Source organism: Adelges cooleyi, unplaced genomic scaffold (assembly GCF_023614345.1).
Source record: "Adelges cooleyi isolate 19-005CV unplaced genomic scaffold, UGA_ACOO_1.1 ACOO_flye_CR_arks_rails_tigmint_CR_PRNA_23, whole genome shotgun sequence".
In the NCBI taxonomy this organism is placed as follows: Eukaryota; Metazoa; Arthropoda; class Insecta; order Hemiptera; family Adelgidae; genus Adelges; species Adelges cooleyi.
In genome coordinates, this window is record NW_026095893.1 from 2,463,015 (window position 1) to 2,488,803 (window position 25,789).

The following is a 25,789-nucleotide window of genomic DNA, read 5'->3' on the forward strand; positions in this document are numbered from 1 at the left end:
ATTCTCACAATATACCACAGATATATAAAATAAACTAGATTGCTAACTATAGCGATAAGAATTGAAGCCGACGATCCGCCATTCTGGTGGGATTTATGTGTGTTATCAATGCATATTATATATATCTGTATATATTATTATATCAATATTATATATATACCTGTGATTGTTGAAAACTTATATTATTCTCACGTGATAAGGTTCTAATTCCCACCAAGATGGCGGAAAGTGGCTGCTTCAATCTTCTCTATTGGTGGCATGTACAGTTTATTATATATATATCTGTGCACTATACTCACATTCCTGATTCCCATTACCATTCTACCTATCACAGTAGGTACATTGTACAATATTATATTGTCCTATAATTATCAGAAGCATTGCGCATGCGCATATTTAAGAGTGTACTGCAATCATGGTTAAAATTCTCAGGTTGACCGCTTACCACAATGATGACAACATCATAAGTTATTAGATAAAGGATTTTTTTTCAATTGTGTTTTGTTTTGAAATGTTAATTGTATAATGAAATATACGTATTCATTTAATATTTTGTAAAATTTAAATTAATCCAAGTGGTTGAAGTATTTAAAGCCGGTCGAAATAAATTCGAAATACAGGTAATTAAAATGTTTTTGGTAAAATTGTACAGTGTCTCAATGAGGTTAGGCATTCATGGTACACAAACAATCGATTTGATTACAAAATGTCCTAGGTACTGCGTTTATGTGCGCGCGTCTGCATGTGTATGTGTATGTGTTTTTCTTCAAATAAAAGTGGGATAGAATCTTCTAAGATCGTTGTCGGCCTTCAAAATATTAGCTAATTTATGTTTCCGCGGTTGTTTAATTATCACATTTTATTATTTACGCTATGTAATGTAATAGTTTAGTAAATGATACTGTGGCAAATTAGCTTAATACAATATTGAATACTGAGTGACATAAATAACAATCAAAATGGCAGATAACAAGAGTAACAGCAACAGCCAACAACAACCAATTGTTAAAATAGGACATTATATCCTTGGACAAACACTTGGTGTAGGTACATTTGGCAAGGTAAAAATCGGTGAACACCAATTAACTAAACATAAAGTAGCTGTGAAAATCCTTAATCGGCAAAAAATTAAAAGTTTAGATGTAGTAGGTAAAATTAGACGAGAAATTCAGAACCTAAAACTTTTCCGTCATCCTCATATTATTAAACTATACCAAGTTATTAGTACTCCAACAGATATATTTATGATCATGGAATATGTGTCTGGAGGAGAATTATTTGATTATATCGTAAAACATGGTAAACTTAAAGAATTTGAAGCCCGACGGTTCTTCCAACAAATTATATCTGGTGTAGACTACTGTCATAGACACATGATTGTACATAGAGATTTAAAACCCGAAAATTTATTATTAGATCATAACTTGCATGTAAAAATTGCTGATTTTGGTTTATCTAACATGATGATGGATGGAGAATTTTTAAGAACAAGTTGCGGATCGCCTAATTATGCTGCCCCAGAAGTAATTTCTGGAAAATTATATGCTGGACCTGAAGTTGACATATGGTCGTGTGGTGTTATATTATACGCGTTATTATGTGGTTCATTGCCTTTTGATGATGAACATGTACCAACATTATTTAGAAAAATTAAATCTGGTATTTTTCCAATACCAGATTATTTAAATAAATCTGTTGTTAGTTTATTATGTCATATGCTGCAAGTAGATCCAATGAAAAGAGCATCTATAGAAGACATTAAGAAGCATGAATGGTTTCAACATGAACTACCTGCATATTTGTTTCCTTCTCCAGTTGATAGAGATTCTTCAGTTATTGACACTGATGCTGTTAATGAGGTTTGTGAAAAATTTAGTGTTAAAGAAAGTGAAGTTCATAATGCTTTGTTAAGTGGTGATCCACATGACCAATTAGGAATTGCATATCATTTGATAATTGATAATAAACGTATTGCTGATGAAGCTGCCAAAGCTGAGTTAAAAGACTTTTATATTGCTAGCAGTCCTCCGCCAACCATTGGAAGTCCAGATGTATCATCTGTAGCTCCTACTGTTAAGACACATCCTGAACGATTTATGTCTCAGAGGGAACGAGCTCTATCTATTGATCAAACTGTACGTGGATCACCAATGAAAAGAGCTAAATGGCACTTGGGCATAAGGTCTCAAAGTAGACCAACAGATATAATGAATGAAGTCTACAGAGCCATGAAAGCATTAAATTTTCAATGGAAAGTTATTAATGCTTATCACATTCAAGTAAGACATATGAACTCTAAAACGGACAATTACACAATGATCTCACTTCAGTTATATCAAGTTGATTACAAAAGTTATTTGCTGGATTTCAAGAGTTTGACTAATGATCAAATGGAAAATGGCAACTTATCTACATCTGGCTTAGAACTCGATAACCAATCACCTCGCCAAGAAGTCATACAGCCACAAAAGAAATGTGTTGGACATCACACTATGGAGTTTTTTGAAATGTGTGCTGCACTTATTACTCAACTTGCCCATTAGTGAATAATAAGTTTAAATATTATTTATTGATTATAGACTAATTATGAGGTATTTATTTAAGGTATTATTAATTTTTGGATTGATATTTCATTTAATCTATTTTTTAAGTTATTTTAAAACATTATTGTTATATAAGTTATATTTTAAGTTGTGTAAAGATAGGTTATAAAAAAAAAATTTAATTCTTAAGTGCATAGAATGATTTTGTATATTTTTCATATTCTGCATCAATTTAGATAACACAATCATTCAAATTTACTCAATTTTAGTCATATATTACATTTAATGTGAGTGAAACAGAATTTAAATCTACACTGTTAAGTACTTATAATATCAGAGTAAATAATAGTAAAAGCTTCAATAATTATTTTAAATAATAGTCATTATACTTTTGTTTTTAAGGGAAAACGATTACTTTTAATAAAAATAAGAGGTATATTATTTTCATAATAAACAAATATAATATTTTAAATTTAAGTTTTTTTTTCAGTAACATCTTTATGAAAAATATGTTTTAATTTAAATGTAGAGTTATGTTAAGTATTAAAAATTATTTATATAAACAATATCTTATTTGTTACCATGTGATTTTTATAATTTTCATTGTTAAATTTAAAAGATCTATAGTTTATAAGAATATAATATATATTAATATTTACTGTAAATTTATATTTTTGTCTATTAATTTTAATTGTTATATTACTGTGTTGAAATTATCAAAAATTGAATATTTTTATAAAAATAAAATGCATAAATAAAAATAATTCTAAATTTATTGTTCAATACAATTAGGTTTTAATAATAATGTATATTATTATTATTATTATTATAATACATAGTGTCCTCAGCCAAAAATTAAACATTAATATATAGACCACACCGTATGTTTTTTTACTAGCGCTTTAGTGTACCAGACACTCAATTTATTTTATTAATGGGTTGCTTGACAATATATGCCATACTCTATATACAGGGTGATCAACTTGTCGTGAACCACTCTATATCTCACTGGGTTTAATTAATAATTGAATTTTTTTTCCATAATGTTTTTATACAATGTGATATCTTTTTGTTTTTACCCCCTCCCAACTTAGTTTTTTTTATAGCAACTTTTGAAACTTAACGCATACATTTCATTAACTTTTTAAATTGAGAATAATGTACTAAAACTTTTGACTGGTCGATAACCAGTTTTGGATAACTATTTTTAAAAGTTAAAGAGTTTAAAAGTTAGGATGGGAGGGGATGTGTGGTTAGGAAATGTGCGCAGATAAAAATAATACTACACTACATATTGTGTGGTTCACGATAAGTTGATCACCCTGTATAAATGGTTGTGTTTGTTTTTTTATCTGATCAATTATGATGTTATATAAATTTTATATTTAAAGGGATTGAAAGCATGCGGTTTTTTAGGGGTTTTTATATAGGCAATATTCAAGAAAAAAAGTGGTTATAATACATTTTGACCATGTCAATTTATTTTCAAAATATTTTATATAAGCTTTAGGGTATAATTTTTTATATATACTATTTTTTCCACGAGTAAAAGCCATTTTGTTCTTTTTAAAAACCAATTTAGATCTAAAAGCCTGACAAAATTATGCCTATTTAGAGTGTTCGGTTGTTAGATTTGTACAAATAGCGGGAAGTCGATTTTTAATAACTGTTTCGTATACTTAAAAAAGCAAATAATGGGATTATTATAAATTTGAGAAATTCAATTAGGATTTAAATATTAGTTGAAATATCAAAAATCGATTCCCTCAATATTCTAGGAATGAGGCCAATAAACTCGCATATTTTTACAGAATTGAAATCGAACCATCGTAAGTAGGCGTAATATTGTCAGGGTTAGGTCTTAAACGTCAAAAACACCAATCACTTTCAAACTCCTTAAACAAAATCGGGTAATTAGAAAATTATTAATTGATTAGTCGAAGACATAATAAATTATTAAATAATAGATTAATTGATAGTAAAATTATAATTTATTTTTCAATTATATGAATAGCTATATTAATTAAACTAAAAATTGGTTTATTGATTATTAACAAATTAGTTAGTGTCAAATGTAGAAACAAGGTTAAATTAGGTCCTAATTGGTAATTGATTAGATTTAAATGAATCATTGTTTTTTAACTCCAGAAATGAACTGAAATATTGATTACTTCATATGAGTTCCGATTATTATAAAAATTCATACAGCAATAGTTCATGGAATCTAACCAGATAACCTAATACAGGGTGGATTAAAAAGAATGCATGTTTTTTAAACATCTATTACTTCTTTTTTTTCAATAAGAAAAAAAAATTCATACAGATATAATCTGTAATAAACTTAGTTTTAAATGATAAAAACCATTTTTTGAATTTTGAAAGGCTATGTCAGGAATATGACACCCTTGTTGGATACTCATTTAAAGTGGTTCCTCAAAGTTCTGCATTTCTCTCAACTACATTACTACATTACTTCACAACGCTATATTGACATGTTGCATAATTTGTTACTTTAATAACTTTGCAAATGACGTATACATTTTAATTAATTATTAAAAATAAAACTTTATTTCCACCAAAACTCATAATTAGGTATGAAATTAAAAATAATTAATCGTTATTAAAATATTAAATTTAACATTCAAAAGAAATTTAAAAATAATAATAAATAAACATAGCAATATAAGGTGAACAAATATTGTTTAAAGTTTTAGTGTGTATAAAAGATCATTATATACCAGTTTCTTATCCAGCTATGTTTTCTATAAATTTCCTCAAAGGATCAACCCTTAATTAAAAATAAGAATATGATTTTTTACATCATATAAATTTTGTATCAATCTTTTATGTAATAATAATAAACATTTTTATATTTAGGATGCCGACAGTAGATGTCCCAGAAATCCGTGTAAAAACGGCTTTTAATGGGTAAGCCATTAAATATACATTATTATTTTATATACATTATTTAGTATATAAAACTATTTTATTAATGTTATGTTATTATTTCAGAGAAGTTATGATTACCTACATTGATCCACATATAACTGTTGATCAACTTCAACATGAAATGAGAGTAATTTGTAGATTTTCTGCAGATCAAGATTTCACTATGAAATGGGTTGATGAAGAAGGTATTTGAAATTGATTAGACTTAACAACTATAAATTACTCAGTTTAAAATGATCAATCGTTAAGTTGGAGTGCTGAAGTGTAGGCATCAGTGTATAATTCCCTCTGTCACTTAATTAGATGCTCAGCATGGGCGGCTCTGATTACTGGACAGATAGTAGTAAATATAAAGTAGCTGTTATGGACTAACAACTCATCTTGAAGGGCGAATATGATATGAAACCTCTTTGGACAAGGTGGCGGCAATGTTCCTCCTTTATGGTTAATAAAGCATTTAGTTGGATTTCGTATAATAAATTAACATACGATCCTACAGACATTTAACATGGTACCCTTGGTCCAAGGTGTTATATTATTTTGACTAAAATAAAGAGAAGGCAGTAGCAATATAATTAATTTAATATTAATAATATTTGTAGTTAACTATGATGCAAATCATTATGATGACAATTACTTTTTAGGGTACATTATACTTAACTGTGTTATTTATATATATATTTGTTTTTTTTAAATAACAGACAAATTTATAAAAAATTATTTTACATAAAACATAAATATGTGTAATTAACGTATATAAAACACTGTACTGACTAAAAATACATATAAACCTGACTTTGGCCATTGATGGCATTGTACCAGTCTTGTGAAGTTTTAATTGTATAGCTGGAAACTAACTTAACTGGTCGATGTCGATAAACATGTCACAAGTCAAAGGAATGTTGATATTGGCGATTAAACCAGTCTTATGACCCAGTTCTATGCTTCACTGCCAATATACAGGGTATTAATATAGAGTCTGATATCTATTTGTTTTACATATCTAATACTCAACTATTCCAGTTTTAGTATTTCAATTACAATTATTGTTGCTTTTATATTATCTTATCTTGTTTTCATACGAACATTTAATATTTTTAGAACATTTTTGGTTAAATAAAAATTAGAACCAGCTATAACCATTGAATTAAAACATTTTAAAGATACTAAAACTTAAACTAGAACTGATTTTATAAGATAAATTATTCTTCATATTTCCATTTAGTTAAGAATTAAATTGAACTATGAACATTACCCAAAAAGCACCTTAATTATACAACCTAAAAATGATGACATTTAGGAGGCAATGACATACCCGCATTTATTATAATCATTATTTTACTCAAAATTTCATTACTGATAAATTAATAAACCATTTTTAAGCCAGCGAGAGCATTTTTTTTTGCAATCTAATTGATATGTGTTTATTGGTGGCCTGGAAAAAGAGTTATTTCCCCAGCCTGCATTAGTACTCACTTCGTCCTTTGATAATGATTAATTTTATAACTCATTATATTATTTTTGGAGTATTCAGAAATTTACATGTTGAAAATCCATGCACGATATCAAATGTTGTTAAAAGAAACCTAATGGTGTGGTGGAATTTACACAATTTCCAATCAGTTTAGCGGTAAACGTATATCTGCGAACACACTGAAACTGATAAAGTTTTTTATAAATCCAACATAAATATTTCTGAAAACTCCAGAAATAATTTAATAAATCACTACGTCAGCCTCTTATTGTTTTGTTATTTCTATTTGTAGTGTTTCCTCAGAGTAATAATAATTGTATCTAATTATAAGCTGCACCTATCTCTCAACATTATTTTTTTTGTCACCAATCCTTGTATATCCGTCTGTAGTTCAACATTTCTGGTAACGAAATCGTTAAAAACAATAACTTAAAATCTGATTAGCATCACTAATCATCTCAGAGAAGGAAGATAAATTAGGTGAAACTAGATTTATAGTACATGGGTCAAATATCAATGCAACTTTTTTTTATGATCAACTAATTTTAAAAAAAAAATGTTATAAGTTATAACACGTTAATGTTTTTGTTTTTAATTGATATAACAATTGTCGATTATTTTTTTGTGTTTACAATTGCTTCGTTTTTTTGCCACCTGACTATATTATGTTTATAAATTCCGTTTGTATAATAAAATAATTTTAGATGATATCAATAATAAACCACTAACTGGCAATTTACGAGAATTACTTTCTCGTAGAAAAGAATAATTAAAAACGCTATAAATGGGAATCCGCTGGACTATAATATAATATATGCGATATGCAATAACAAAAATTTCTTTCATCTCCGCAGCTTTTATTTTCGAGTTAAGGATTACTAGTTAATGTATATACCAAACGGCTATAAAATGTTTTGGTCATTTTTATTCTTAAAGGTCGTTTAATTGTTTCAATTGGTAATTTCAAATCTTAAAACCACAAACCGAACCTAACCAGTAACCACAATTGATTTGTGAATGATGAATCGGAGATTTGAATGTTCTCAGGTTTTTCCGTTTCCTAAAATAGAAAAATTAAACATATTACCTTATAATTTGCCTATAATTCAAAAATATATATTTTTAAAATGAATGCCCCTAATTTTTTATTTATAATATTTAGGCGACCCGTGCATACTATCTACCCAAATGGAATTGGACGAAGCCGTGAGATTATACGAACTAAATAAAGATTCAGAGTTAACAATACACGGTATGTACAACAATTTTTTATGTTTTTACCAGTTAATAGTTGTTGCGCGTACTGGTACTCAAATTACTTTTATTTTTATTAAACTCACAAAGCGGGTGAAGTTTTTGAATCACACGCGTAAATAATAAACTGTAGGTCGTTGGATGTTAACTATACTTGTACCGTTTCATTAACTGTCATGGATCGAATGCGGGTAGAAAAGTGCGGAAAGGAAAAGGGGAGTTTTGTAACAGTGGATTCGGCGCTCTGGTGTTTTGATTTTAGGGTGGAACCCATACTGGCTACTACCAGCACGAAACTTGTGTAGCCTAATAAGCTCAATAGACATCGCGTTGTGTTTATAGTTAATAGAAATAAAATTGGTTCTCTTAATTTTATCAAATCCGTTTTTGCTTATTTATATTACTTGTAAGTTATTTTATTTTTTAACTAATATTTTGTTTTAATAATTTCGGAATACTATCGAGTGATCAAAGTTTTTATTTTTTTTTTTTTTTTGTATAGAAGTTTTAGTTGATAAGTTAGATATCTAGTTCTATGTAACTTGTGATGTATAAAACCTTTTGACGTTTATTTTAAGGATTTTCCTACTACTGATATTATTTTAGTATTTAAACATTGCAAAAATCGATAGGCCACTTACGTTTTTTTTTAAATACAATCTTAAAATGATGAATCATTTTGATAACATTACCTACCACGCATAGTACTAAGAACCAATTGAATTGTAGTGTAACTTGGAGGCTCCTAAACCAATACTGTTTATTTACTTCTACTTGATACAAAGTCCTTACATATATTTTCTTTGTTATCTTTTTTTATTTAAATTAGTTTTCCTATTAACATAAATATTAGTCTAATTTAACTCAAAATTTATATAAAGTATATTTTTAAGGTTTGGAACTAAAATATTTTAACATAGAAATAGTTTATTATGGCTTGGGGTTATTGGAGTGCATCGACTGTATCTGACCGTGGTAAATCACCAAAACGCCAATCTTCATCATTGAGCTATTACAACCATCATGTGCCAATATCAACACCAGCTCCTCTATCGACTTCCTACTATCAACATCAGCCATTGCATAGCACTAGCAGCTTTGGGTCTATTGAAGACGATGATTATCATCATACTTCTACATTTTGTCGTCGACCATCTCTTGGAGATATTGAATTTACCGGTCCTGGTTCTTTATCGCTATTATTAAATCAACAAGGTCCCGCTTCACGTCCAAGAACACCTCCAATACACAACCTTTATGGACCACCTACTTCATTTGGTTTACCGGAGTCTTGTGGTTCTAACATGTCTATACGTCGAAGTATAAATTGCTTTGGTTACCAATCAGCACCTAATATACAACATTATCCATGCAACGTCCATGACCCTTCACCTTCTCCTTCTATATCTGACGATGAAGATCATGTTTATGCTACAGGTACATTCCTGTGTATATCAGGCTTCTTGGTTTTTATTTCCCTTTTTGTTTTTAGCTGTGCTTAGACATTTTATAGTATGGTTTACATATTAGGTGTGTTACGATAACCTACAAAATTACATATATTATAGTGTATGTAAATCGTTCATATGTTTGTGATACACCCTCTATAACTTAAAATGTTAATGCATGTTTTAATTTATTTATCTAAATTTATATTGGTTTTTTATGTATGTTATATAATGTATTTTCAATTTTGCATGATGCAACAGAAACTAGTGCAATGTTATCTATACATTATTATAATAATAATAATTTTTATGTGAAAGCTTACATATATAAACCAAGTTAATACAGATAATTAGAGTTGTTAAAACTGTTTTAGTTTGAGTTCCATTGTGTGTTTTTACTTAATTGTATTATGCATGTAACCAATAAAATTATAATTGTGTAAATATCAATGGTCATAAAACAAGTCAAGACAATATTTTTCATAGTTTTCAAAAATACCAAAAAGGTTTTTATATTGTGTTTTTTTATTTTAGTAAGCGAAAACTATTAGGAAGAATTTTTTTTATGACTGAAAATGTCATTTTACATTTTTTGAGCTGGCCATTGTAAAACACTATTGATTATTTGTACCATATTCTAAAATTGTACTTGTATATTATAAAATGACTACAGCTAGCTTTGTGCATGTGCATTAGATGTAACTCATTTTTCCCTTTTCAATTGAGAGCCATGTTGCTTACAACATGCATGGACTGTTAATGCCACTTAGTTATTCTAGTCTTTTAGCCAATGATACATTTATACTTAATTTGTATATGGCGTCAAATATAAAAAAAAAATGTTTTTAAAACTCTTAGGATTATTTTTATATTAATTGTTCTATTTTACAAAAAAAATTTTAATTGTCCTAAAATTAAATGAACACATGTCCATTGTTGTCAGAACAAAGTCCATAATCATGACGTATATTAAATTATCCTATTTTATTATTAAATTAATATTAATTAACTTAAGACCAAAACACTAGAATATAAATGTATAAAATAGCAAGAGATATAATACTTAAATAAGTATCAACTATTTTCTTTTTTATTTATTAAAAAGAAAACATATATTTATAAGTTAAACCACATCATATTTTGGAGTACCTTCAGATTTAGTAATTTTAATATTAATGTGCCAGTTACATTTTATAAAAAAAATACAATTTTCAGATAATAATAGTTTGAAATGTAACATGCATATATTAATGTGTAGTGTTATCAATTTAATATAACTAAAATAATTTTTTTTTTTATTAGTTTTCCCTAATGTCCCTCCAGCACCAGGAATGCCTTGCCAAGGAGAAGATCGTAAGTGAAAAATTTAATTGAGTTAATAATCAGTTTTAAATTTTATTTTAAATTTACAGGTAGCATTTACAGACGTGGAGCTCGAAGGTGGAGGAAACTATATCGCGTTAACGGTCATATTTTTCAAGCAAAACGATTTAATAGAGTATGTAGAAAAAAAAATCAGTTATCAATTTTTAGCACACATTATAGCACTTAGATAATATCTCGATCATAATATTTATTAAATTATCTCTCATTTGTTCTTTGTTAGTGTTGTTTATTGAAATTAAATACATTCAATTTTAATATTGTGAAATTTGAGAAAATCTAATTATCTGCTACAAATTATTTTGTTGCTTTAATTGTGTGTACATATATTTTATTGGAGTAAGCTAATAAAAACGCTTGCCAATTCGAGGTCGACATGTAGACTTTCTTAATTTCGGAGCATTATTTTAAAAAATGTTATAAAAAATATATTTATAATTGAAAGGCTGCAGGGAAAAAAGATCATTGTCAATTTTTTTTAAAAATGAGATTTTGGTATGAAATATTTTGTATTGTATCTTTTATGCGCTCGAACCAGGGAAAAAAACAGATAAGTTGAGAATAATGATTGCCAGAAGTTTAGGCATACTGGCAAAATATATTACGTTTTGAAATTAAAAACATGATTTTCTCAGAATAAAAAAAAATTGACATTGATATTTTTTCCTCGCAGCCCTTCATTTATTTTTCAACTTTTTATGTATGTATTTATGATATTCAACTATAAAACACTGTAGTGAATGAACAGATAAAGTTCTTAAACTCTTCACTGCACTTCTACATGCCAAGGTGATTCTAATACGATTCTAAACAATAAAATCCATTCATCAAGTTTAGAGATCAAAATTGAAAATTGTTTTGATTGTAAAAAATTAAAAAAATTAATTTAATAATTATGAATAAAAACTGAACATAAAATAATTAATAACATAATATATAATAGGCATGTGTTATTTTTTTGGTATAGTAATTAAAAAGTTTACCTTATTATTTACTTAAATAGCGAGCATTTTGTGCCTATTGTCATGATCGCATTTGGGGACTGGGTCGACAAGGCTTTAAATGCATTCAATGTAAACTACTTATCCATAAAAAATGCCACAAACTCGGTAAAAAGACTTGTACTAATGACCCAATAATTAGTGATGACACTAATGGAGATTCGCAAACTACTCTAAGTAAGTTATTAGATTTTTATTATAATTTGTATTTGGTTCAAAAACATTAATTATTTTTTAATCAAATATTTTAGGTACACCGAGTTCTGATACTGCTTTACCAGATTTAAAAGATTATTCTGATCAAAACTCTGTTATAGATCAGTCTGCTGATTCTGTGCCTATAGAAGATCCTCAAGCCAAAGGTATCAGTTTAATTACCTTTATTATATTAATAAACATTTTAATTATTACAATTTTGTTACTCATAATTAGGGGATGATGAAGTTGGAGTGTCACGACAATATTCAATTGCTGATTTTGAACTAATTAGGGTAATTGGTCGTGGAAGTTATGCAAAAGTATTAATGGTAGAACTTAAAAAGACTAAGTGTATTTATGCTATGAAAGTTATTAAAAAAGCACTAGTTACAGATGACGAAGTAAGACGACTATTATACTCAATTATGTGTTTTAAATAGAAATAAATTTAATTATTCCTAGGACATTGATTGGGTACAAACAGAAAAACATGTGTTTGAAACTGCTTCCAACCATCCATTTTTAGTTGGTTTGCACTCATGCTTTCAAACAGCAAGCCGATTATTTTTTGTTATTGAATTTGTCCGCGGTGGTGACTTAATGTTTCATATGCAACGGCAGCGACGATTACCGGAGGAACATGCGAGATTTTATGCAGCTGAAATCAGTTTGGCATTGAACTTTTTACATACGAAGGGTAATAGATAAAAACTGCTTATATTATATGTATGGTTGGTTTATTATAAAAGTGGTGTAACTCCAAGTTTTTAAAATATACATAATTTTGCTTAATGGAGTCATATCTTTCATTATAAAAGAGAAGCAACTCCAATAAATGCGAAAATAAAAAACGTCTGAATGAATACTTGTATTTTTATTCATTCACATTAATTTTCAAAAAGCACGTCACTTCAAAATTCAATTACAAGGAGATAATTTACTTTTACAATGAACGACACATATAAAAACTTATATTTTGTCATTCTAAGCTACTATAAAATAAATTAAAAATGCACAGCTGCATATTGAAGTTAAAAAAAACATTGACAATAACACAACAGTTATTACATTAAGTATTCCAGTCAAATTACTGATATAACACTAAAACGATAATAATTATTATAGTTTTATACATTAAGTCCATTAACTTGAAAATTATCTGTTTTCTTTATAAAGAAATATAAATAAAAAGTAAGCACATTTATTTTAAGTTACTACCAAATATCTATCCGATAGGGGGACAAATTAGTGTAAGTAATTCATATTGTTATTATTTTAAGTTATTACAAGTCTCGTAAATCAGACTCAAAAAGTAGGTCTAGGATACAGTAATAGATTACTAACGTCTAACAGATAAATGCAAAAACAAAAGTATTGTAAAACAAGATGCAGCTAATTTTTTTTCTAGTCCATAATGACACTCCTTATGAAAAACAACACTTCAGCTCTTTGTTTATCCAAGCTATAGTGTTCTTTTTCATTAACACATTTAAATGTGCTGGTTTTCGTACAGAATGTTGATATAATGTTATAGTCATACTTTTTTTTTTTTAACTGTATTTCATGGTTATCAATAATAATAATTTGTAATGTAAAATTAAAGTATTTTAATATTATTATAATTTGTTTTAGGCATAATTTACCGTGATTTAAAATTGGATAATGTGTTACTTGATCATGAGGGTCATATAAAGTTAACCGATTATGGCATGTGCAAAGAAGGTATAAGAGCAGGTGACACAACTTGTACATTCTGTGGTACTCCAAACTACATTGCTCCAGAAATATTAAGAGGAGAAGATTATGGCTTCAGGTGTGTGATGATATTAACTTTTTGCTATGATATTGCCTCAGCTCCATTGATATTGTAAAATATATCAAGTTGTTTAATGTTTAAATAGTCAATTACATAAAAATAAGAACAGCAAGTACAGCTCAATATAGCAATTGAAGGGCTGCAGGGAAAAAATTATTTGTATTGACGTATTGTATCTTTTTTGCGCTCAAACCAGGGAAAAAAAGAGATTAGTCGAGAGTAACGACCGCCGGGAGTTTAGGCATACAGGCAAAATGTATTACGTTTTGAAATTAAAAACATGATTTTCTCAGAATGAAAGAAAATTGACATTGATCTTTTTTCCCCACAGCCCTTCAATTATTATTCGTATCTTTAACTTTAAGTCATATTATAATTAACAATGCTATTAATGTTAAATTAGGATAGTCGAAACAACTAAATAATTAGGTTAGACTCTAACTAACTTAATGTTATATTCTATTTATCATAACTACCACAATATTTTTAAATGATTCACTACTAAAACTAATTAATTAAATGCTAACAACTAATCTTGAAAAAACTTAGCAACTTATGGTTATATAAAAAAGAAATTTTTTAAAACCCTGAACCATAAAAATAATACACTCTGCGTATATGTATTTACAAATAACTATCTTATTATATAATTTATTCGGAAAGCAAGCTTAAAAGTATTCTGAAAATCAAGAAAATACTGAACTTAATTATGAGTAAAAATATTTATATGAGTGTTTCAAACTTGAACTAATGTTCAGACAATATTTTAAAGTCAATAAACTACATAACCTATGGAGTTTAAGTTCTATATGTATGCTTACACCACCTTACTTGTTTACCATTAGAAAAATAAATAACCATTTACTTAAAAAATACAAATTTAAAAAAGTTAATAAACTAATTGACATATTTGGTTCTCAAAATCTTTATGAACAAACATCCAATATGTCTATTTATTTAGAGAAAAAAAGTTATTATAATACACAATGTCAAATTCAGAAAATTATTTTAGTCATAGGAAAATTATACATTAAAAAAAATGTACAAAAGTGTTTTAATTATTTTAGTGTGGATTGGTGGGCATTAGGAGTTCTTTTATATGAAATGTTAGCTGGAAGAAGTCCATTTGATATAGCTGGAGCATCAGAAAATCCAGACCAAAATACTGAAGATTATTTGTTCCAAGGTAATAATAATACTAACTATTATTTTAAAACTATTTTGCTGTTGCCTATAATTTTCAAAATCTTGGTTTTAGTTATTTTGGAAAAAACTATACGTATTCCAAGATCTCTCTCAGTCAAAGCCGCTTCAGTTTTAAAAGGATTTTTGAATAAAAACCCAATTGATCGTTTAGGATGCAACCGTGAAACAGGATTTTACGACATTATAACTCATCCTTTCTTTAAATCTATAGATTGGGAAATGGTATGCTATTTTACTATTTGTTATTTTTTTTAATGTTATTATTGAACTTGTTTTAATAATTTGATGATACAGATTATTTAGATTGGTTTAAATATTAATATTTATAATACCAAATTGTATTATAAATAATGTGTAGTAATAGATAATGATATTTAATATTGATACATTGTGTTTTAGTTGGAACAAAAACAAGTCAGCCCACCTTACAAACCAAGACTAGACTCTGATCGTGATCTTGCCAACTTTCCTCCAGAATTTACTGATGAACCTGTTCATCTCACACCTGATGATCTGTAAGTACTTTTATCTTTATACCTACATATCCCTATGATACTATGTATGAGCATACTTTTTTGCCCTCATACCTATGAATCGGTGGTACACGATTGCGAACGATTGTTGGTGGATCAAAAAAAAACTATTTTTACCAAAAATCAAACGATTGCGAACGATTTTTCGTGCGACGTTGTCAAATCGTATAACAATAATTATAAGTGGCACTTTATCGGTCATAATACACTAAAAGTTTTATATAAATACAGGGTAATTTTTAAATTGATCCACGCAATATCTCACTGGGTTAACCAGTTTTTAATAATTAATTTTAAAAGCAATTAGAGATTGAAAGTTATGATAGGACGGGAAGTGTGATTGAGCAATGAGCACAGTTCAACCAATTTAAATGTATATAATGTAACTATAACTATTGATTTAAATGATTGACGAATTATAATTAATTATTTTTTCTACATCCAATTTTTTTTTTTTCAATATATATATTATATTTTAGTATTTTACTTTTTTACTTCAGTTAAAATAAATTTGTATCTACAGTATCATCTTCACTAACATTTTTTTTAATTCTTTTTTTACTTCTTCACAATTTAAAGTACTATCATGTTGGGGAATTAAAACAAATTATAATTGTATAAAATAAATTTCAAAATAAACATACATACAAACGATCACCAATCGTGGTAAACACTAACTAAATGAAAGTTTGTACACATAAAGTTAGAATCGGTCTATTTTACCGTTGATAGCAACAAAATTATATTGAAAAATACTTTGTCGGTATTGTCAGTTTTAGAAATTTTGGGGAAGATAACAAATATTTATGATTTATATTTGTTATAATAACATTATTATTTTGTAGTCTTTGATAAGACTCATACGGCGTCGGCAACGTTGCATGAGAGATAGCAGGTAAAAACGTTCGCAATCGTGTTTCACCCCTATGAATATATGTGTTTTTAAAAATGTATTTATTACAAAATTTTAACCACATTTCTGTGTTTCACTGCATTCAAATTATTGCGAAACCCAAAAAAAGAAATGTGACATTTTTTTAAGGGTGTTGTCCATCTATATTCTATACTATAGTTAACCAATGTTATAGTTATTAGCAGAGTACGATTATTGCTCAGTGCTCACCATCTATTTGCACCGCATATGGTAGTCCAAATTTTTTCGTATCTTGGACAGTTATTGAAAAGGGCTTAAGAGTTGTTAAATGCTCAATTGATTTTGATGGTTTTTAGATTTTTATTTCTACTTGTAGTACATTTACGTTTTTTTTATTTATTATTTTATTTTTTTTTTTAATGTGCTATTATTGAACAACAATTATACAGCTATGTAAAATAAATAATAATTTTACAATTTATATGAATTTAAAACAAAACACAATTAAATAGAAAAAACAGCTTTAGAAAGAAAGGATATTAGGAGGACGATAGCGAAAGGACAACGGGAGTTTAAAAGAAGAGAGTGATCAAGAGAGGAATAGCCGAGCATTTATCTACGTTTTTAGGTTTTCTGAAAACGGTTAGTTTTGTAAAACTAAAACGGGTATAGACAACAAAGTTTTATAATTATACATCGTTTATGACAAAATGATTTTTGCTTGAAGTGTCAGAATGGAATTTGTGGCTGACAACCATAAACAATACACAAGAACATATTACGTTATTTATGTATCATTAGCAGCAAGACTTGTGTAAAATGCAGCTATAATCTAAAATGTTAGTCGAACCTTTAATGTCAATAACAGAGATCGCCTTACAACCCATTCTCCAACACCTCCGGTAATACTCATTTTATTCAAATGTCTTCACTAAAAGCTCACAGAAGAAAAACTTTCAGTTCAAAGTTGCGTATTTTTATAATATGTTTCTAACTTTTTGTTTAAATTCAGTTTTACTTTTCTAATAAATCCTCTTTTTGTGTATTACATGGTGTTTTATTGGCAATAACTTAAAATCAAACTTATTCAATTATGCATTTTAAACAATTTAAAAAAAAAAAATAGTCCATATTATAAATTATTGTATAATTTAATTTTATATTATTTTTTTGACGCTTTTACCAATTATTTACTCAAAATTAATAGCCATTCTCACCAATTTTGTATAAAAATTAATTGTAAAATAATTGTATCTCTAAATATTTTTGCTTACCTAATACTATAGGTATCTAACCGTTGCATTTATACTGAACCATAAATAATACTTTTGTTTAAAACCGAATTCCTGCTTGTCTCTGAAATATATATGATCAACATTTTTTTTTTTTTGCCAAAAAATAATATATTATTTCTTTAAAAATCCACATTCAGTATTCTTCTTCTTGGAATTCCTCTCCTAACGGAGGTTGGAAATCATCATATTAATCTGGATTTTTATTAAACAAATTAAATATATAGAACTAGAGACTTTCTTTTAGTAAAACGACAACAATTCATTTGTTTTTTAATTGTTAGAATATATGCAGAACGTAAACTAAACCGCCGTACTGGTCTTTGGTCGTATATTTCGCTATACGATTTATAAAAGAGTCATTATAATGACGACGACGGGTGATTCTGGAGTATTTAAATCGACTACTTCTAAAACTCGAGTAGGGTTCTAACGGGAACATAATAATAACAAACGTTTTGTGTTCTAAGAAGCACACGACTACCGGTCCACCGAGACTGGCATTGTTTTAACGAGGAATTATATTATAATAATTATTTGTCCCCGCAGAATCCCCGCTGCCTGCCGTCTCATTTCACACGTCTTTGTTCCCGTTTCCTGTGTGTTTTTTCACCTTTCTTCTTTTAATTGCTACCCCTGAATTACGTCCGGAAAAAAATCAGCTGCCATTCAGCGAGTTTCTCAATCGCCGTCCACCGAGGTCAAGCTACCTCCGACAAAAAAAAAATTAAAAACGCCCAGTACGCCTCCTCTTTACAAACCACATGCGAATCATCGTCCATTGTCTTACAATATTTCAAATAGTAATTTTGTAAAAAAAAAAAAAAAAAATATGATTCATTCCTTCCTCCTGTATATTGTTCACGAATAAACTTATTTATTAGCTGTCGATAAATACACGGGTCTGGTGGCCGCTTTTCGTTAGACATCTCGGTTTTTGCGATGTTAGTCTACAACGTAAGCAAAATGACTAAGTAAAACGCACGTATATCATACAATAACGCGACTGCATCTGTATATCCGGTCGAACGTATGCCTGAAAACGAAGAAAGCAATAAATCAGCAAAATATCTATTCTTAGAGCGATTTGCAACCGAGTTGCTGATAAAAATGCACGTTTGCGGCGCTTAAACGAGGCAAGTAAGGCGCTAATAATAATAAACATATCTAGCTGGCTATCGTGCTAGCTGGCACAAAAAATTGGAATACTGTATAAAATAAAAAAACTACACGGTGTTTTCAAGAATAATCATTCCTCATAAGTAAATTTTGATTTGAATGTGTTAAAACAATCATAATTGAACCATTAGTTTGATTTGTCACGACGATTATGGTATTATATTATTATTATTAATACTAATTATTATGATCTCTGTTTATTATTATTATATTTCTGCGTTTCTACAAGGGAAATATGTGTAAGCATCATCTTCTAGTGCCAGGATTTTTTCTTTTCATAATTCCGTTTAACCTAAATATTGGACGAACGTCAAAAACAAACAATATGGTTTTATATATTTTCCAATTTTGGGCAGTTCGATCCTTGAACAACAACGACAAATGTTTTAGTTTTACAAATATTTGGTTATTATTATTTGCCGCCTTTTTTTTGTGAGAAAAATACTATTATACTATACTAGCTGTTTGTGCTCCCGGGTTAAAAATTATAATTGCAAACTTGCCTATGTATCAAAATGGCGGCTGACTGTTCATGGCCAGACGCGCTAGTGCCACTACGGCGGCCGTATGTAACTACAAAACCTGTAAACCGTATTATATTTACAATTGGTAAAGACCCTCAACGCTTCTGAAATAAATCTAGCTGGATACCTGATATTCTACTACTAATATTTGTTACTATTGATACGTAATCTGGTGACAGACTGTTAGCTTAAAAATTCATAAAAAAATAATCAATTAATATTACGAATCGATAAAATCATGCCTATGTGTTTCTCTGAAAAATGATCTACAAAATAAATAAAACCGAAATTTAAATCGAGCCAGCAGTAGTTTCCAAGATTACCCTGGACACAGAAAAGGTACTTTTTTAGAAATGATATAGTGATTACTATAGAACATTTTATCGAATGTTAAAAGAAATGAATTTAAATTTATAATAAATAGAATCAATGAAACGTCAATTGTACAATATCTATAGTATGTTTAAAACTTACACAGAGCAAAAATTCACGCATTTAAAAATGCCTAGCAATTTTAAAATTCTAGTTCTAAACCAACAAAAAGAGTGTTTGAGTTGAGCACTAATAATAATACATAAACCCAATAAATAGATTAGCAAAGGAACAGGCAATAATTGTTTGAAAAAACCATGATTCTTAAGAGGAAAAAATATAAGGCTATTTGTTTAAATATTCTATTTTTATTTTCCAGTAATGAAGTTGTTATATTTTGAAAACATGTATAAACTAATATAATACATCATATGAGTTTTTATTTGTGTATTTGGTATTTAGTATGACAATGATTATTCAATTACAAAACAAAGTTCAACGTTTAAGCATACATTTGTCAACTAATTCAATTAATATTACATGTATCAGAATTTGATTAGACAATGATTTTTATAAATTAATTTTGTTACACTGTAAACTCGTAAATTTTGCTAGTGGCATTCTCAAACCACAAAAAAACTTCTGTTTATTCAGACAGTCGACGAGGCGCGTTTGTACCTTTTTACATTACATAATAAATTGAACGCTTGATCTATATCGTACTTGTTTCCCGCATTAATATCTTGTGTTTGTAGTTTTCACTTTTCACTTTTGAGGCCTGTCCGAATTGAACCCAAAAAACTCCTATTATAGCGAGTGCGACATTTGCATATAAAACGACAACGTGGCTCCAAACGGGCGCGCCATTGGTTTTAATAACGGAGACGGTGACCCACAGGCATAATATTTTCCGCTGCAAATCGCCGACATCGTAAAATGCTGTTGGTGCTTTACTAGTATACACACATCGCACTCATATAAACCCATTATTTAAAAAATAACTCCCTCTTCTCATTTTATTTATTTACGACCGCCAAATTTAGTGCGGATTGTACAAAATTCGTGTTATTTAATATACTCAAACGACAAACCCTGATTGTTTTTATTAGTAATTATATTTTTAATGGGTATAAAAAAATTATACGTAGTTGTATTAATGAAATTTAAATATCTATTATTCTTAAAAGTCCAATCTCAACTTACGGGCAAAATTTTAAATATGTTTACCATACAATTTGACAATATCATGTGACTCATCGGGATGGGATGTAAAATGTAGTACAACAAAGCTTATTCTTTAAAATGATCATTAACAAGAAATTCCAGACCGAGACTCCGTTAAGAAAATTTTAACTTTATTGCTAATTTCTCTAAAATGAAGTTACTATAAATGTGAAATTTGAAAAATACAAAAAAAATATGCAGGTTCTACTAATGGATAACATTTTAAATATATTTGTATTACTAATTTTTTAAATAAATAAACATTACACTGATTGTGAGTATAATTAGTGAAAATCTATTATTCCAATATCCTGTTAAAAGTTTTTTTTAGAAAAAAGTAAATTATCCTTTTTTACCGTGTACTTGTTACTGAGTATGTATGTCCATCTTCACTATTTTCTACGTTGAATAGCAAGTAGTAACATATAAACTGAATGTCAATTATCTCCTGTCTTATCTCATCTTAAATTAACGTTGTTGACTAGTCAATATTGTTCATGAAATTGGTTCTGCTCAGATTATAATTTACGAAATTTGGACTTGTTCCTACGACGATCACGGGTTTAGCCAGAATATACAGTTATTATGCAACACGCTGTTTCAAGCGAAAAATAATTTTTATTGGAATACAAAAATCGAAATTTGTCAAATAAAACTCGAGTTGAACGATAACATTATGGTTAATGATACATTCATCGGTGTTATCGTTTTGACATATTTACGATTTTTAAATTACAAATTGAAGGCGACCGCCCAAGCAGTGTGTGTCAATATTTTACAGTAACGGTTACGCGGAGGTCAAAGGGACACGTGTAATTTGTCAGTACACGCGCAATTATTCAAATTTCTGTTATGCCATTGTACACTACTACGCTATTATTACTGTCCATTTCCATTAGACACATCCCCGGGGCGTGAGATAACATGTTCCCTCCGCTCGTTTTGACACCTCTCGGTTCATTATCATGGTATTTTTTTTTTTTCACTCGTCACCGTCTCCAGTTTCTCTGCTGTCTTCTTCGCCCGTTTGTTAGTAGACCCTTTAACAGTTTAGTCCACGGCTCATTTAGCACCCGAATATTAGCATATCGATTGTGAGAGAAACTCGGTACGGGTGGACGAGAGTATATGCATTTTTCCTATCTTTAGTTACAGAGCTATAGCCTACAGGTCTGTATGTATGTATACATTAGTGCGTGTGTGTACTATGCGCGCATTGTATTGGCTATTTTTTAAAATCGTTTTGGCGGTACCACACACACACGCTCTGAAAAGTGTCTGGTACTTTTATTTATAGAGCCGACTCCCAGGGGCGCGTTCTGAAGTCGAAACACATGCAAGCAGTAAAATACAAAATAATAATAGAAAAATTGTCTACTCTTAGTTATTATTTTATTATTATTTATAATAATATTAATATAAATGTCATAACCGAACGTATTTCACGCGGCTTTCGGCCAAAACCTGACGGATTAACCGCAAATATTCACAGCAGTCGCAGAGTTCTCTAAAAATAATTTCTGTTCGTAGCGGTAGTTGTCACTCCGTCTAAACCATAGTATAGAATTCCAGAATACTATAATAGTACTTGCATAAAGTTTTCTTGTTAATAAAACATAATCAGGTTTTTAAGAACGAAACTAACGCAGGATTAGGGGCCATTTGCGGCGTCTATAAAAAAAAAATAGGCATCATTTTATAAGCCAGGAGGTACTAATCGATTATTTCAACCGAAAAAACAATATTCAATTTATATAATATAGGTACAGGGTACTAAGAAATAATATTTAACTTTAACTTATTTCTCAGAAATATTATTTAATTTTAAACTGTACCCTAGAATAGGGTTAGAGGTTTTATTATCCGGTAATATTATGGTCTGCTGTTGTAAATATTAAATGGTAACGGAAAATCTTCTTGGAATTTTTGTTTTGGATATGTTTTTACGATCGCTGCCCGGTAGTTGATTGGCATTGAACAGCGGGCCAAAAGGACGAGGAGAAAAAAAATAGTCGTAAAACCTTTGTGAAGACCAATGTCTTCCTTAGTTGTAGTAGTCGCTAACAGAACAACAGCCCCTTTATTACTATCGTTATTTAGAAAAAGAAGAACTCATTTATACGATCGGGTATTACCTCTAGAGCGCCAAAAATTTTACGATCTATCAACGACCCCTCCAATGGCAATCCATACAACTGCGACAATGGAAAACGCTGAAAAAAGAGTCGGGGGGGGGGGGTTACAGTTCTCGATACCCACAACAAGCAAGCTTTAGTCTTTTGTTTGAGATATCTTAAGTCGATAACGTTTAAATGCCAATGCTATTACGTATATAGCTCTCAGCCACTCTACCGTTAGCCGTCATCTCGTTTGGTAATTAATGTTATAACTTATAAGTTATATACGTTTCTTCGTATGCACAACGATAAAATACAAGCTACTACATTAATTAAAAATCAATTTGTTTTTTTTTTTTTTGGTATTTTGTAGTGATCTCTTGTTGAGCACCTAGTAAATATAAATCCACCATAATTCATATTAAACAAAACAATCGCTGAATTGCGCAATTCTATTACTCTTTATGGTTGTCAAACGCTATACATTACGCATATTTTACCTATTCCAATCGGTTCAATGGACTGACCGTGTTTCGGTAGTTAGCTTTGTTTGTTCGAATTTCGATCACTATTCTTAAAATATTTACAACCACGTTTATAGAACAGGATATTAATTATCGTTAAGGGCAGGGCCCGAGAGTCTATATTTTTGAACTATCCTCTACATTTTTCGTAGTTATAATCTAGTAAGTTCCAAAACAAAGATTTGTTTTGGGCCGTTAGACGCTAGTTTGCCGTCAGCCTTAAGTATCAATTCGAGCGTGCTCGATGATAAAATTAGAAACCCGCTGCACTTAAACAAATGAACGCTTATCAATAAAAACGCCTCATTAAACATAATAGTTGTTCAAACAAATTATAGATTTTATTTTTTAATTATGAATTTACTATTTTTTTTTTTGTATAATATATCAGTATAAAAATGGATGGATTACATTTGTCGTTGATCGTTGACTTTATTTTAATGTATTTTAAATTGCTTATTGTTACAGACGCGTGATCGAGAAAATTGACCAGTCTGAATTCGAGGGATTCGAATACGTGAACCCTTTGCTGATGTCGCAGGAAGACTGTGTCTGACACGAGGAGGAGTGCGTCGATAGTTATTCGGCGCCCCATCACCATCAATACCATCACGAAGCTGACTGTCCCTGTTCAACGACGATCGACTCGCCCCCAAACAACGGTGGTAGACCGTCGTCTAGGGGATGGTTCTGCTTACCCCTCCGATAATAAAACAAATTTCCACCGGAACACTTCACTTAACGTGTGTCGACTGCATTAAGTTAGTCGCGCATGCAAAAGCTCAAGATATTATAGCCGATTTTTTTCGATTATTTTCCTCCCGTATTATCTTTTTGGTTCCTTCTCTCTCACCTAACTCGCTTTGTTATCCAAAATGAGGCACACGAAACGTGTGTGCGTTTTGACTTAAATCTGGAATGGAGACATAACCGATAGTATAATTAAAAAACTATTTTGTAAACAACTGTTTTTGAAAATGGACAACTAACGCCGTAACTAACTTTCTTGTGTATTTACAAGTCGTACGCCTTCAGTTATTTACTGAGGTTTACCTCAGTAAATAGCAGGTTTTATTTTGTGTATATCTTTAACAGTTCCGGCATGCGGGCAAAATCAACTTGTATGTTCTAAATATACCAAAAGTTGTTTTTTTACTTATCATAATATTAAAATAATTGTGAAATAGACAATTTCCAACCCCTTTAATCTAAGTGATAGATTTAATGTATTCGTATGTAGTCGGTCATTGCTTATTATGTAAAAAAACAAATAATATTTCCCGTGCGATGATGCATTGAAGACAAAATAATATTATGTATGAGATTTTTTCTGACAATTACCGGGACTGTTACAGTATGCACATTTGTTTCCGATGCTCATTGATTGATTAATCAATCTAACATAACTACATTCCTTGTTTTCATTTCCATTAGTTATAATAATAAATAATAATAATTTTACTATATTATATAGATACAAACTAAATTTTAAAGGTATCTCGCACTATAATACGATACAAGCACACATATTTTATATTATTTCTTATCAAATAACTAGACACTATTATTTTTATATTCGTATATTATATAATTAAAAATATAAAGGTTTATTTTGACATTTATTTATTTTTATCCGATAGTATTATTTATTATGTATACCTAAGTATTAACACTTCTATTCCAACCAGCCTATTATATTATGTTTGTAAAATTCCTTAATAAAAGTAATATACTACCACCCCGTTCTTATTAGAATGTGGTTTTGAGTTGAGTACATTTAGATGTGTTCTTTTATACATTGAAGACCGTATTTGTTGCTTATATAGAATATGTATGTATACTATATATGTTTATATATACATATATTTACTCAACTAACATTGTGTTTATCATAAAATTCTTAAAAAAACGTTTAAAAATGTTGTTTGGTGTTACAAA

The 25,789-nt window shown here is 29.1% G+C and overlaps 2 protein-coding genes across 3 annotated transcripts; both read left to right on the forward strand.

Annotated features, from left to right (window-relative positions):
* The first annotated feature begins 449 nt into the window (after positions 1-449).
* On the forward strand, positions 450-25,789 carry LOC126836244 (atypical protein kinase C). 2 transcript variants are annotated; one of them, XM_050569481.1, is made up of 15 exons: positions 450-620; positions 5,421-5,471; positions 5,556-5,677; positions 8,129-8,218; positions 10,971-11,021; positions 11,081-11,166; positions 12,055-12,229; positions 12,304-12,414; positions 12,485-12,651; positions 12,713-12,947; positions 13,883-14,063; positions 15,134-15,252; positions 15,325-15,494; positions 15,672-15,787; positions 24,320-25,785. In XM_050569481.1, the coding sequence occupies exons 2-15, from the start codon at positions 5,422-5,424 to the stop codon at positions 24,405-24,407; spliced, it is 1,761 nt and encodes a 586-aa protein (XP_050425438.1). In that variant the 5' UTR covers positions 450-620; position 5,421; the 3' UTR covers positions 24,408-25,785. The 2 variants fall into 2 exon arrangements, with proteins under 2 accessions (XP_050425438.1, XP_050425437.1); XM_050569480.1 differs by lacking the exons at positions 450-620; positions 5,421-5,471; positions 5,556-5,677; positions 8,129-8,218 and adding exons at positions 8,262-8,626; positions 9,114-9,657 and having other exon boundaries at positions 24,320-25,789.
* On the forward strand, positions 663-2,797 carry LOC126836245 (5'-AMP-activated protein kinase catalytic subunit alpha-2). Its single transcript, XM_050569483.1, has one exon. It carries the CDS (start codon positions 960-962, stop codon positions 2,541-2,543), a length of 1,584 nt encoding a protein of 527 aa, XP_050425440.1. The 5' UTR covers positions 663-959; the 3' UTR covers positions 2,544-2,797.